At 36.6% G+C, this 16087-nt stretch overlaps 1 protein-coding gene across 1 annotated transcript in view; it reads right to left on the bottom strand.

The window, feature by feature from the left end:
- The window catches only part of VIRMA (vir like m6A methyltransferase associated), a 49581-nt gene extending 35086 nt beyond the window's left edge, over positions 1–14495 (bottom strand). Inside the window, exons 1-5 of the mRNA XM_028156106.2 lie at positions 14368–14495; positions 7950–8065; positions 5345–5431; positions 3731–3779; positions 2074–2242 (exon numbers count right to left, since the gene is read on the bottom strand). Coding sequence (XP_028011907.2) covers positions 2074–2242; positions 3731–3779; positions 5345–5431; positions 7950–8065; positions 14368–14430 — 484 coding nt within the window. The 5' untranslated portion in view covers positions 14431–14495. The remainder of the gene's footprint in view (positions 1–2073; positions 2243–3730; positions 3780–5344; positions 5432–7949; positions 8066–14367) is intronic.
- Between the last annotated feature and the right edge of the window lie 1592 nt (positions 14496–16087).

Raw genomic sequence — 16087 nt, forward strand, 5'->3', positions numbered from 1 at the left:
GCTAATTTATATTAATGAAAGTTAGAGTTTCTGACTTTCCACATACCAAAATATAATGTGTATACTCTTGGACATTAACCTAGAGAAATTAACTTATTTTCCTGCAGGAAGGTGTACACGAATGTTCACACCAGCTTTATGTGCAACAATCAAAAACTGGAAACTACCTAAATATTCTTCAAGGACTGACTGGTTAACTAGATTATAATACATTCATACAACGTAATACAACTCTGGAAAAAAAAAGAATGGCCCTAACCGGTTTGGCTCAGTGGATAGAGCATCGGCCTGCAGACTGAAAGGTCCCAGGTTCAATTCTGATCAAGGGCATGTACCTTGGTTACAGCACATCCTCAGTAGGAGGTGTGCAGGAGGCAGCTGATCAATGTTTCTCTCTCATCGATGTTTCTAACTTCTATCCCTCTCCCTTCATCTCTGTAAAAAATCAGTAAAATATATATATTTTTAAAAAGAATGATCTATTAATACATTCAACGAAGAGGATGAAGGGTACATATAATGGAATATGACTCAGCCACAAGAAACAATAAAATCTTGCTATCTGCAACAAAACAGATGCACCTGGGTACTATGCTGAGTGAAATAAATCCGACAGAGAAAGACAAATGCCATTTGGTTTCAGTTATATGTGGAATCTAAAAAATAAAATAAAGAAGTAGACTCAGATACAGAGAACATTTTTACTTTTGCCAGATGGGAGGAGAATTGCAGAGATGGGTGAAAAAGATGAAGGGATTAAGAAGTACAAACTGGCCAAAACCGGTTTGGCTCAGTGGATAGAGCGTCCGACTGAGGACTGAAAGGTCCCAGGTTTGATTCTGGTCAAGGGCATGTACCTTGGTTATGGGCACATTCCCAGTAGGGGGTGTGCAGGAGGCAGCTGATCGATGTTTCTAACTCTCTATCCCTCTCCCTTCCTCTCTCTGTAAAAAATCAATAAAATATATTAAAAAAAAAAAAAAGAAGTACAAACTGGCCCTAGCCAGTTTGACTCAGTGGATAGAGCGTCCGCCTGCGGACTGAAGGATCCCGGGTTCAATTCAGCCAAGGGCACATGCCCAGGTTGCAGGCTTGATCCCCCCCAGTATGGGGCATGCAGGAGGCAGCCAATCAATGATTCTCATCATTGATGTATCTCTCTCTCTCTTCCTCTCTGAAATCAATAAAAAAAAAGGGGGGGGGGGGTGGTGGTCAGGGGTGATTGTTCTAAGTTTCCAAAAACTTAAAAGACAACCAAATGCTTGATTAGATTCTGGTTCTGGAAAAATAAGCCACTTAAAAAAAAAGAAGTACAAACTGGCGGTTGCAGAATAATCATGGGGATATAAAGTACAACATAGAGAATATAGTCAATAGTATTGAATTAACTATGTATGGTGTCAGATGGGTACAAGATTTATTAGGGTGATTACTTTGTGGGTTATATAAATAACCCACTGGCTTGTACACTTGAAACTAATAATATTACATGTCAATTGTAATTGAAAAATCAAAACTTATTTTTTAAAATGATTATCCCAAAAATATATACCAAATTTATTGCTTATTGTTCAATTCTTTAAAAAAAAATGTTTTTATTGATTTTAGAGAGAGGAAGGGAGAGGGATAGAAAGTCAGAAACATCAATGAGAGAGAAACATCATTGATCAGCTGCCTCCTGCACACCCCCTACTGGGGATCAAGCCTGGAAGCCCTGACCAGGAATCGAACCATGACCTCCTGGCTCAACCACTGAGCAACACCGGCCAGGCTTCTTCAATTCTTTTAGAGATAATTTTTATAGTAAACTATGAATAACCACTTGATTACATTATCATTTACATATTTAAATTTTAAAAAATAATTTTAAAAGCATTGTAGGAAAGTAGAGGAAGAAAATAACATGTAACCTCTTCAATATAAAAAGAAACTCTTATAGGAAAGAATGGGAGACTGATAAATACCTTGTCAAGTCTTAAGCAAGGTTCAAAAGATAGAAGAGCTCTTTGAATTACATTTTCCTGCTATAATGAACATAAATGTCACTGACAGAAGCAAGTTTAAAATTCTCACCATGTTTTGGATTCTTTTTCAAACTTGGTTGTGGTTGAGGAGGTGGTGGAGGTGGAGGTGGTGGTGGTGGAGAGTCTCTGTCATGACTTATCACTCTATCCACTGATCCGTAGATTGCCAGTGTCAGACAATTATACCAGCCTCTTAGCACCAAACCATCAGTATTCACCTGATTTGTTAGGGGAAAATATCTTTCAAATTAATGTTTTAATATGCTACAAGTAAATTGATATCAAATTACTTTGTGGTTCAACTAAAGTCCTTAAAAGTATGCTGAAAATGCAAAGGTCAATATTGGTGAAAATTCACCCATAGGCACAGCTTTTATATGGCCCTCTAGAGTTACCATCTCTAAGCCTGTCTCAAGAACATCACCAGTCCCACACCATATGTGAATCCTGTACAAACCGCATAACAGATTCCTAACTAAGGGATTAGAAATGAGAATGAAATTAAGTGGGAGTTACTGCCAATTAATTAATTAAACCCCAACAGTTACAATGATAATGGAGGTGCACAAAAGTATAAATTGTGCTCAGCCTCAACATTTATAAAGTCCATAAAATTGTATAGCATTCTTTTTACATGCCCAATTCAAACATGCAGGTAATATTTTATGTACCCATGTTGTACTTAAAAAAGCATTAAACAAATTGTTTTTGCAAAACTTTCTCCTAAAATGATCAAAGACTTTATCAATGACATTAATCTTCAATACTCTTATAAAATAAAAATAACAATTTTCCCAGAACTTATCTACATTAATTCCTCTATATTCACAAAATTATGAGAGGTAATCAGAGCAAATATCAACAAATAAGAAAATCAGAGTGTTAGTAGAAAAACCTGGACAAGCCCCTGACTTCTGAGTTTCCTTTCACTCTACAATGTTAGGTAAAAATGAAGTAATAAGTGGTAATATAACCCATTCTAGAGGTACAATAAGGAACAAATTATTATTCTCCTGGCTAACTCTAGCAAACTCCAGTAAAGGGAAACTGGGGACAAGAAAAAAGGCTTAAAGACTATGCCCAGGGATTGACAGACTCTAAACAGAAATCCAATTAAGAAGATAAAGAAATAAGGAAGGAAATTTTTAGTCTAAACAGGGCGCAGAGGATTAAACACCCATATCCCACCAAAAACAGTGTGCTAAGTAATTTCAAACTAGATCACAATTATTTTTGCATTTAAGATCTTCCATGATTCAGATCTAGATGCTTCTAGAATGGCATTTGGTATATCAAGAAAAAAGGCATACTTTTGGTATGAAAGGAAGAAATATGAAATATGTATTTTTTAGGAAACCTTAACTAAGGCACAATAGTGTTTAATATTTTTATTCTGCAAATAAGATGACCTATTTATCATCTTCTGAATTTGTCCACCTAAATATAAGAAGGGAAAGCACAGACGCTGACCTCTTCCTGACTCAAATATAAAATTAGAAGAAAAAAGAGCTTTATAGGTCGAGAATGACGTTACAATGTCTTTGCTCCATTTTAAAATAGTTTCTGGGTACAAGAGGAATCAAAGAAGTAATGGTGATATTCTGGAAATAAGCTGACAATCTGCATCACTGCTTTACTTGGACCAAAAACTCTGAATGGAGGTGAAAACAAACAGTAACAAATTGAAAAATGATTTCCACTATTACCTTTGAGTTGGGTCTAAAGATGATGGACGTATTCTCATCATATTCCAGGCTGCCAAAAGAGTAGGAATAAATATATAGGCTCAAATTCTGAACATTACAGTTCGTGAAGAAATAAGTCTTCCTAGTTTCATATATTTTAATAAAACCATGCAAAATTTTCATTTTAATAAACTACGAAGTCTGGGTTTTACTTACTTCCCCCAAAGTGTTTTGTGTTTTGTTTTGTTTTTAAGTGTAAAACGAACCCTCTAGAGAGTCTAATATAATTGATTTGGGGTGAGTGTAGGTATCAGTATTTTTGAAAAATCCCCCAAGCAATTCTAATGTACAGGGAGAGTAAAGAACCATAGCATTATAGTCTTCAAAAAATTTACTATACTGGGACCAAAATTTTATAAGGCACCTATTTTTCCCTGACCGGTTTGGCTCAGTGGATAGAGCGTCGGCCTGTGGACTGAAGGGTACCAGGTTCGATTCCAGTCAAGGGCATGCACCTTGGTTGTGGGCACATCCCCAGTAGGGGGTGTGCAGGAGGCAGTTGATCAATGTTTCTCTCCCATCCATGTTTCTAACTCTCTGTGCCTCTCCCTTCCTCTCTATAAAAAAAATCAATAAAATATTTTTAAAAATAAATAAAAATAAAAGGCACCTATTTTTATCAAATAGATACTGACATAAGAAAAACATTCTACAATATTCAAAATTAGCTGCTTCAGATTATCTAGCTTCCCATCATTTAAAAGGTTAAATTATCAATATAATTTAATAATAATCAATGAAAGACTAAGTATAAAAAAAACCTGTTAATTCCTGATAAACATAGAAATGTTTCCTTTTTTCCCTGCCTTTTACATTTTTTATTTCATAAATGAATTCTAAGTAAACCCATTTAATGGTCAATTATTTTACAGATATCAAAGCAATTAGTTTTAATAATACCTACATGTATTAAATAATCCAAAAAGGAATTACCTATTAACAAAATTCTCATTGGAATTTTAAATTATGCGGTAGTGTGATATAAAAAAAGCAGACAAAACATTAGCTCTCAATGTACTTACAGTTTAATAAGAATCAAAAGGCAATCTTTTCCAAATTAGGTTATTATCAAATCATGATATGTGTAAAAAATGAATACACCCATAAAAAGCAAACAAAAAATGGCTAATGTTTCACACAGTTAAAATTTTACTTTGTAAATAAACTCAACATCTTCTTAGGAGCAGGTCACGTCTTTAATATTGCCAACTGATAAAATTAAATCCTGGGTTCTGGGGTCTACCACCAAATATATCCTTTGTCTATCTAAAAAAACGAAGAGGCTTGCCCTAACCGGTTTGGCTCAGTGGATAGAGCGTCGTCCTGCGGACTGAAGGGTCCCAGGTTCGATTCCAGTCAAGGGCATGTGCCTTTGCTGCGGGCACATCCCAGTGGGGTGTATGCAGGAGGCAGCTCATCGATGTCTCTCTCTCATCGATGTTTCTAACTCTATATCCCTCTCTCTTCCTCTCTGTAAAAAAATCAATAAAATATATTAAAAATAAAACATAAAAAACGCAGAGGCTTGCTTACTAATTCATGAGTTTCTGGTGAAATTACTCAGTAGGTACATACCTTCCCAATCTATCGAAAACAGGGGCACTTGGTTTGCTTACATTGTTAAAGAATAAGTCTAACTGAAATGTGTGCGGAGATGTCTCCCTGTGAATAAAACAAAGTTGAAATGTCAGCTTTTGCAATAAACAGTTCAAATTATAACCAAAAAAATAATAATAAGTGCAAATTTAAGATCAATTCTAGAATTAAGATATAATATTCCTAAGATTTAAATAACTCTTGAGAACTGCATGTTTGACATGAGCACCTCAAAGAGAGGATCTCCTGGCAAGGAACTGAAATCTCCTGCCAACAGGAGAGTTCAAAACCAATTCTCCAGCCCTAGTCAAATCTTTGGCCTCTGCAGCCAGGCCCAAATCTTAACCATAACCTCAAGAGGAAACTTGAGCCAACTATGCTACTCCCAGATTCCTGACCCTCAGAAATAGTGAGATAATAACTGTTTTACTGTTTTAGGCTGCTAAACTCATTTAATTTGTTATGCAGCAATATATAACTAATAGACTGTTCTTAACCAAAAGCAATACAATTAGAGTAGACTGCAGGATCCATTATCATTACTCCTTTTCCTTTTACAAATATTTCCCTTTATAGGAAAAGTAGGAAGAAAGAAAATATAAAAAACATTTAATTTTTATTTTCTTAAACATGGGGAAAAAGATAGTCAATCATAATGATTTCTCAGCTTAAACATTAAACATTGCTTTGTTTTGCACTTGTCTTACTTTTGAATGACCTAAAAATATGTGAAGATTTTATATCACAATTATTAAAAAATGAGTCCTTAACTATGAATCTGTACCATAACACTTACCACTAAGTAGCTGATTTAACTCCACATAATAGAAAATGAGCTATCACAGCATGAACATAATGAAATGTGGTATTGATACATAAGTTTAATAACTAGGCTATCTGCTAAAAATCTATAGAGTTATATTTATTATATATATTCATGTTTCCACAACCAAAATTTAGTTTAGATCTCCAATACATGTAATTAAAATCAAAGATGAATACTCATATTACAAAGATCAAATTCCTGTTTTATGTCAGTTGTTATAAAATTATCAGCAACTCCATGTTAGTGACCATGTGTTACATTTTATTTCCAACATAGAGCCTAAAAAAAGAGAAGCTTCAAATAACAACTTGCTAAGTACAACTAATGGCTAATGTGAAGCTACATATTTTTAAAAATACACATGTACCAGGCTAAGAAGATTGTCAATAAGTCAGGAAAACTGATTACTATTAAAATAGTATTAAAAATGTAGTTATATAACAAAAATATATTTCTAAATATTCAGACTAATTCTTATTTATTTTTAAGGGAAAAGGTTAAAAGTACTTCATCTACTACATTATGCCACTCTAGAATATTTTGGGAAATGACAATAAACCTATTTCCACTAATTTAAAGAAAAATGAAAAGAACAATTTTAAACTAATACTTAGGCCAAATAATTACTCTTTTTAAGTTTATAATGATATATGGATTATAAAGAAAACCTAGAGTCAATTTACAATGCAACATAAAGATTTAGGATTTATTTTGTTGATATTTTTACTTATAAAATATTATCTTAAAATTTTGCATTTAAAAATATGTGTCTTGCCAAAACCGGTTTGGCTCAGTGGATAGAGCGTCGGCCTGCGGACTGAAAGGTCCCAGGTTCGATTCCGGTCAAGGGCATGTACCTTGGTTGCGGGCACATCCCCAGTAGGGGGTGTGCAAGAGGCAGCTGGTCGATGTTTCTCTCTCATCTATGTTTCTAGCTCTCTATCCCTCTTCCTTCCTCTCTGTAAAAAATCAATAAAATATATTTAAAAATATATATATATATGTGTCTTTTGATATAGGACCAAGACCTTTGCTTTTAACTATGACAGGGAATACAAAGATCTTATAGCAAAATTTATTATTGATTTGTCTTTAAAAAGTGTTTCCAAAACATTAAATTGAACTTTCAGAGCAACAGTTCTTCACAATTAAAATGCTTTTGTTTATATAACATTTAACTAAATTACATAATTCAAATAGCAAAGACAACTGGTATAAAGAGCTTTGGGAACAAACACAACTGAGGCTTGGGAAGCATATAACTCAAGTGGCAGAAGCTGAGCATGCAGAAGTTTTATAATCATTAATAAATGTTGAAATTTATCAAGATACTATGAAAGAGTTCTATTTAGTCAATACAGTGAGTTACATTGATAGAATTTCTAAAGCTAAATCATCCTTCCTTGATCCAATATTTGTAACATATTGATGGATTTAGGTATATCTACTGGATATGTTGTCTAAGATTTTTACATATTGTTCATAAGCAAAATGGACTTATAGTTACCTTTCCTTATGCTGTCTTTATCTGACTTAAGGTGATACCAGCCTAATAAAATGAGTTTGTAATAAAACATTAATTTTCTTTCCTTGGGAAAAAAAATGTTTCTACTGAAATCTATATAATTTTTTTAACCAATGTCACCCCAATAAATTCAATAAAAAAATTTTTTTAAATACATAAATTACCAAAAAAAATGAATATGTTACTAGGAAAACCTTTAGTCAAAAATACTTTTAAAAGGAAAGCTGACTTACCCATATGCTCTATTGTCAGGCAGGTTGCTATGGGCTCTTACTCCTGGGGGTATGACTCGGACTTCATTAATATAAACCACACATGGAAAACGAACCACATCTATATGAGAACTTTGCTTTAAAAAGGGGAGGGGGAAGGACATACTGTAAGTAAAACACTAAGTCAAAATTTACTCATCTTAAAAAAAAATTATTCATCTTCAATTTGTTTCATTCAGAATGTCACAAATAATCTTCAATTCCTTATCATTAAAATATTGCTATTATATTACTTATACTATGTAAATCATTTTTTAAAAATAGCTGATGATAAAATGTACCTACTTAAATCTTTCCATTTGTATAATAACATTTTCTACAGTGTATCTTCCTCCCTGATGTTTTGCTTAAGCCAATACAGACCTACAATCCCTTATTGGAAACCTCTAAAGTCAGATACCTTTTAGAATCCTGACTTTTTTCAGATCTTTAAAAAGCTAACATGATACAAATACTGATTATTTAACACCCACAGTGGCTTCTGGGACAGTGCCTTTTCATCAAAACATTAATATTTCTGTAGTTACATATATAAGCATTCATACTAAATAAAGATTCGAACTAGCATCATGTCAGTTCAGATCAGACTACATGCTCAAATGAATTCAGGGCAGATTTTTCTAACATTTTAGAATTTCTGAATTATAGATAGGGGATTGTGGATCTGTATTTAAATTAGCTTAATCTCTTAAACTTAACACACTAACTAATATCAAGGCACAGCATAGTTGAGGCAAACCCTCTCTGAAATTTAAAAAAAAAATACACAAACTAAGTTTATCATAATAAAAGAAATGGATAGCATAAATTTAGTATATACTTATTTCTTTCTATCAATTGACTTAAGATCAAACAAATGAAGCTCTTGTGATCAATAATTTTAAAAGAAAGTTTCACATTGTTTTTGGACTATTTCACATTAACTTTTCTTAGGAGTTCAGTCAGTCAGCATTACCTAGTGGTCAAAGTTCATAATGAGAAGAATGGTTCACATTATTTGCATCTAGAAAGACCGAGTCTTCAGTCTCTCTTGAAGCTGCAAAGAATATTATGCATATCAACAGACCAAAATATTGTTCAAGTTTGTCTTTCCTAATATGTGACAGAGAGATGGCATCCCAATTTTGCAATTTAAACTCAGAGATTATAATTAAATATACATGGCATAGAAATCTTAATATAAATTTATTATTAAAATGCTTTAACTGTCAAAGATATGTCATATATCCAGTCCATCATTGACCAAAATGTTGTTATGCAACATGACTGTACATAGAAGCTCCTTTACTGACATGGTTACAAATTCTCATTATTTTACAAAAGAAGCTTAGAACAAAAGTTTATCAATTCTATTCTCCTCTACCCTGCCTGCTACTAATTAATGAATGGTATTAGTAGTAGTTAGGATATAGTCACTATGGACCTACAAAAATGAACTTAAGCTTTTTACAGCCTTTCAAAATCTATTTTGCTTATAAATAGAAAATTTTCTGTATTAGATGCTCTGACTTTTATTCAATAATTATTTCTAAACATTTATTAAATGTCTATTATGTCTCAAATTATACTAGGTCCTGTGGATACAAAGGCACGACAACCTATGCCATTAAGGAATAATCTATTGTGGTAGACAAACAACTTACTGAGATAGACTCACACAGGAAACTATAAAAATTCAGAGGGGTACTTACCTAACTCGGATTTGGGGAATGGGGGTAAGTTTTCCCAAAAGAAGTAGAACCTGAGCTAATTAATTCTTCAAGGAAACAATCAGTGTAAGAGAAGGAAAATCTTTCCAGGCAAAGGAAGAAGTATGCACAAAAGGAAAGCAAACAGGAATGTGGAAGGGTCAAGTAACTGCAAGCATAATTCATCATGGCTACAGGGCAAAATAGGGGAGGAAAACAGGACAGAACAGCTAAGTATAATCAACATAATTGATTAGATTTGATCTGCTGCCAAAAGTCAACTCTAAATCCATGATCTCCATCTAGGACCTCTCTCCTGAGCCCCAGACCACTATATCCAACTGCCAACTGGAAATCTCCTCGTAAATGTCCCTCTAGCACCACAAACTCAACAAACTGTATCAGTGATAGCACCACCATCCACACAATGGCCAAAGACAGAAACTATTGTCATCCCTGGCTTCTTTCTCACCTAAGTCATTCATCCATCCAAACATCAAGTCCTATTCACTAAACCTCTACATAGTTTCCAAGTGTATGTAATTCCCTCCATTCATGCTGTCACATAGTTCTAGACACTATGCACTCCAATGTGGAAAAAAAAAGCAATAGAGTACTAAGTGGTTTTGTACTTCTTTCTTGTTCTCCTCCAACGCATTCTATTGCAGTGAGGTCGTTCTAGAATGTAAATGTATCGCTTCCCTGCTCCTTACTATCCCTGGGCCAAACTCCTTGGTCTTAAAAACAAGTCCGAATGTATAGCCCAACATACCATGCTCTTTTTCACCTTTATCATGCTACTGTCTCTGCTTAGAATCTTCCCACACTCCTCTGTCATGCCTTTCAGATGTCAACTTTATCTTGAAAGATGAGCCAGATCAAGTCTAGATGGGTGCCTCTCCCTGTATATCCCAAATCTTCTATCAGCTGGGCTTCTATAGACCCTTTTGTACCTTTTGAATTTGTACCTCATACATGTACTACCTAATAAAAAAAAAAAAAATGTTTAAGCCCAGCTGGCATGGCTCAGTGGTTGAGCATCAACCTATGAACCAGGAGGTCAACAGTTGATTCCCAGTCAGGGCACATGCCTAGGTTGCAAGCTCAGTCCCCCGTGGGGAGTATGCAGTAGACAGCCAATCAATGATTCTCTCTCATCATTGATGTTTCTAGCTCTCCCTTACCCTTCCTCTCTGAAATCAATAAAAAAAAAAAAAATCAAAAATTTTTTTCAATTGTTTAAAAATGAAGCTTGCTTTTAAAATGTTATATAGGTGTACGTCTTGATTTATAAAGATGCATTACACATCATTAGGTAAAAGATATCACAAAATAATATTACAGTATCAGTACATTAAAGTGGACGATGGGTGTATACATTTAAGCATATGTAGGGTTGAGCAAAAGTACATTTACAGTTGTTCATATAGAAAATACATTAATAAATAATAATACAAAAATAAACTGTTTCACATACTTGCAACTGTAAACCTACCTTTGCCCTACCCTGTATGTATTTACTAGAGAACTTGGAAAAATTTTTTTTAATTAATAATAGCTGAGATCTAAGAAAAGTGAAACTATGAAAGCTTTTGCTTTTATATAATTTTTAATTTTTCTATAATGAAATTAAAATTTACTAAAATAGCCCAACCAGTGTGGCTTAGTGGTTGAGCATCAACCTATGAACCAGGAGGTTATGGTTTAATTCCCAATCAGGACCAATCAATGATTCGATCTCATCATTGATGTTTCTCTCTCTCTCTCCCTCTCCCTTCCTCGAAATCAATAAAAAATATTTTTAAATTTACTAAAATAAGTTATTTTTAGTTTTTAAAAAGTGGCAAACAAACCACAAACACAATATGCAATTCATTTAGCATCCTCGAACCCTTTTAACTATTTCCCTTGTGAAACTTTAGCACATGCCTGGGTTTTGGGCTTGATCCCCAGTAGGGGATCAATGATTCCCTCTCATCATTGATGTTTCTATCTCTCTCTTCCCCTCCCTCTCCCTTCCTTCCTATCTAAAAATCAATAAAAACATATTTTTAAAAAGCTAACAATGATTACTGCCCATTTGCTAACTCCAGCTTTCACTACTCCTCTAATCTTTTCGTCATGATTTGTCACCTCTAAATATTTCTCAACCATTTTATTTTTTTAAAAATATATTTTATTGATTTTTTACAGAGAGGAAGAGAGAGGGACAGAGAGTTAGAAACATCAATGAGAGAGAAACATCGATCAGCTGCCCCCTGCACACCCCCCACTGGGGATGTGCCCGCAACCAAGGTACACGCCCCTGACCGGAATCGAACCCGGGACCCTTGAGTCCGCAGGCCGACGCTCTAGCCACTGAGCCAAACCGGTCTCGGCTTCTCAACCATTTTAGATATTACTAATAGATTAACCTACCTAATATATTTTACTAAACATATAATTTACCTGCTTAAAAGCTATTCATTTCCTACAAAATAAAGTTTACACTCCTTTGCTAAGCAACAACTTCTATGATCTGGCTTAGAACTGTCATTGAGGTGTCACTGCGTACTGCTACTTTCAGCATACACTATGGAGGAGTGACTACTCCAGAATGCCCTCCTGTCTACAATTGTGGAACATATCTTGCACCAAAGACCAAGTTCATATGCCGACTGCCTTGATGAACTCTTCCCTGATAATCTCAAATGAAGAGTGATCTCTCCCTCCTCTAAAATCACACAGCCTTTATTTGAACCAACAAAGGGAGCTAAATAAATATTGATTAAGATCCTAATATGTCAGCAAGTGATGGGCATTTTGGAAATAAAGGTGATAACCCCAAGGAATTCCAACTGTCTCTTCATGCAATCATAACATTCTAACTTGAGTTATAATGTTGTGGACCTAACCTCCAATACTTAAGTTATAAACGTCTTAACAAACATCTCAATATTCTGTATCTCCCCCACAAACTTCTACTTCTTCAAGACTCAGATCAAATATGATCTCTACTAAGCCTTTCCCAATCATTGCCAGAAGGTATTTACTACCACACAACTGGTCTTATCCTCTCCTGGTCCTCAATGCTTGTCTAAAAATAAAGAAATATTAGCTTCTTAAGTATATAAGTGGTGAACGCCAATTTTCCTACACTAATTCATCATATGCTTGTTTCATTTTTAACTGTTCTCTATATCTGTACACATAATGGGCTTGTTCTGATCCAATTCTGCTGCCTCCATCCTGAGTTTTCTAAAGCCTAGCTGTAATTAGTCAGAAAAGTACACTCACTGAACAGAGCTAACTGACCCACATGAAATCAGAGACCACAAATGAATGCATTGTTAGTAAAACATGCTAAAGTTTCCAAACTTTTTTTTATAGACCTATAAACCATTTGTTAAAATAATTAGAAAGTCAACGTTGTTGACTTTTTATTTTGTCAAGTAACGCATTAAGATACAACCACTACCCACTATCATCGCTATCTTCAAAGAAAGAACAGTTCTCTAAAATGATTACGTTTACACTGAAAGAAAATGTGGGTTCTGAGGTTTTTAAAATTTCCCTATGGACTTAATGTTCATTCTTTTTTTTTTTTCCATTTTAGATGTTTAATAATGTCTCACAGTTGTGTGTACACAACACAGCCCCAAGTTCCCTTCTGGTTTCCAAGTCAGTCTTGACGAAATCATGACGTTTATCTCCCTGCTCCCATACTTTTTCCAAAACAGGCTAAGAATGGACACTCTCCTGCTCTTCCTTGTTGCCCTAAACGCTGCTATCACAGGATTTAATGTCCACCCACCTCAGATGATCAGATTGAGAAACAGAGAAAGTGAACCGTTAACAGTAACCATAATAATAAAGTAATGATTATAATAATAGTACTAGTCACGGGGGGGGGGGGGGGTAATATTAATACTGGCTAAGGTTTACCGAGCATTTGCTATGTACCTTGTACGCGTTAACCTCTTTAATATCCAAATCATTTTGACATGTGATTAAACTTTATGTGGCAGGCACTATTATTAAGTCTATTTTACAAATGAGTAACGCTCATCCTTCATGTTCCGTTTACCTCGAAAAGATGACGCCACAATTCCCCACCTTCGCCTCTCAAAACGACTCTACTAGCTTGACAGCAATTATCTGAATATGCCCCTCCTCGCAGGGAGCCACCACGCAAAAGCCGCTCCGTGCAAACACGTCATGTCCCCATGGGTGACTCCTGAACCCCATGGGTGTCACACCTGGGCAGCCTAACTCCCGTTAGGAAAAGGGGCCTGGGAGAAGGGACTTAGGAATCACGAAGCCATCGTGAGCTGCTCGGCCTCCGGGACAGCTGTCAAACACAGGCCGTCTGAGACCCTCCCCAACACCTCCTGAGCTCAGCCTGAGAACCCAGGTATTTTCCAGGCCCCAAGCTGACGGGGGCACGGGGGCAGGGGAGCAAAGCCAGCAGAACAGCCAACTCAACCACAGACGCAGGAGCCTAAGACAACGCAGAGCAATGGCCTGGCCGCCGATGCCCTCCCGCAGACGTGGTGCCCACACCCAGCTGGGGGGAGGGGGTGTGGACGTGCAGAATGTAAGGCCGCCGCCGGCAGGAGGGAAAGTCGAAGCATGCCTCAGGATTTTTTATTTTTTTTTGGAAGCGTCCCACCGTGGAGAAGCAGAATCGGAATCAAGAAGCGAAGTCTTACCTCAGCGCTGGGGTGTTTAAAAGTATCTAAAAATAGCAGTTCCATCGCCGAGTCCACCGCCATGTTCGCCGAGGACGGGAGGCGGGCGGAGGACTTCCGGGGCAGCCCTGTAAACTTCGGCGGCGACAGCGGCTCTGGAAAGGGAGAGACAGCGGCACTTCCGGTGGCCGAAGCGCTAGGGCCGCAAGCCTTGGCCAATCCCGAAGCGCGGTGCTGCCGGAAGCCTCCGGCCCCGCCTTCTCCAGCGCGGCGGAGAAAGGCTGAGAGGGGACAGGCGGGTACGGTGGCTCTAGTGGTCCAAATCCTGTCGCTGTCGCGCGTTCCCTAGCCACGGCGCCCTCCAGGGCAGCCTCGGTGCAAAGGAGGCTTTGGAGAGGGTGGTGGTGAGGGGAAGGATGCCCGGTGAAACGGCGGTCAAGAGCCTTTGTAGGGCTGGCAGGAAAACGCGGCGTTGAGTGAAGAATAGTGTCTCAAAACGAAGAGGTGGGTGTTTGTTTGTTTGTTTCTCATCAGCAAAATGTATTACCTAACGGTTTTAACCCATAGACTTTGCGAAAATTAATTGAAATAAAATTCCAGAAATTGTATAACGGCCGGGCTGGAGTGGCTAGGTTAATTGAGCGTGAGCGTGGTCCTGTGCGCGGAAAGGTTGCAGGTTCGATTCCAGGTCAGGGCACACACCTGGCACATACCTGAGTTTGAAGTTGGATTCCTGGTTTCCTGGTTGGGGCTCCTAAAGGAACGCAACTGAAGGGATGTTTCTTTTATTTTCTTTTTTTTTTCTTTTTTTGTAATATATTTTATTGATTTTTTTTACAGAGAGGAAGGGAGAGGAATAGAGAGTTAGAAACATCCATCAGCTGCCTCCTGCACACCCCCCACTGAGGATGCGCCTGCAACCAAGGTACATGCCCTTGACCAGAATCGAACCTGGGACCCTTCAGTCCACAGGCCGACGCTCTATCCACTGAGCCAAACCAGTTAGGGCTGAAGGGATGTTTCTTACATCAATCCCTCTCCCTTCCACTCTCTAAAAATCAATGGAAAAATGAACTAATGCCATATCTACAAACGTGGATAATCTAAAAAGAAACAGGGTGAAAGAAGTTGAATATGTACTGTATAATTTAAAGCGTGCAAAATAATAAAACTTTTTAGGGGCATATATGTTATAAAATTATAAAGAAATGCATGAGGATGGTAAACACTACAATTTCAAGATAGTGGTGAACTAGAGAGATTTAATCAAAAAATGCACAGGGGCTAAAAATGCTTTGGTAATGTTTTATTCTTTAGGTTGTTGGTGGTTTCACAGGTGTGCCTTTTAGTATGTCTGGAATATTTAATAAATTAAGTTTTTTAAAATATATTTTTATTGATTTCAGAGAGGAAGGGAGGAGAGAGAGATAAAAACCTCAATGATGAGAAGAAAATCACTGATTGGCTGCCTCCTACACGCCCCACACTGGGGGTCGAGCTCCCAACTCAGGCATGTGCCCTTGACTAGAATCGAACCTGGGACCCTTCAGTTCTCAGGCTGACGCTCTATTCACTGAGCCAGACCAGCAAGGGCTTGTCTTGTTTTTTTCAAAGAACTATTTCTTGAATTCATACTTACTATTTCCAGAATTTTTCTATTTTCTGATTTTTTAGTTTCTTTTTTGCAATTTACTAATTTCTTCCTTCTGCTTTCTTTAAGCTATTCTTTTTCTAATTCTTA

This window comes from Eptesicus fuscus, chromosome 19 (assembly GCF_027574615.1).
Source record: "Eptesicus fuscus isolate TK198812 chromosome 19, DD_ASM_mEF_20220401, whole genome shotgun sequence".
Classification (NCBI taxonomy): Eukaryota; Metazoa; Chordata; class Mammalia; order Chiroptera; family Vespertilionidae; genus Eptesicus; species Eptesicus fuscus.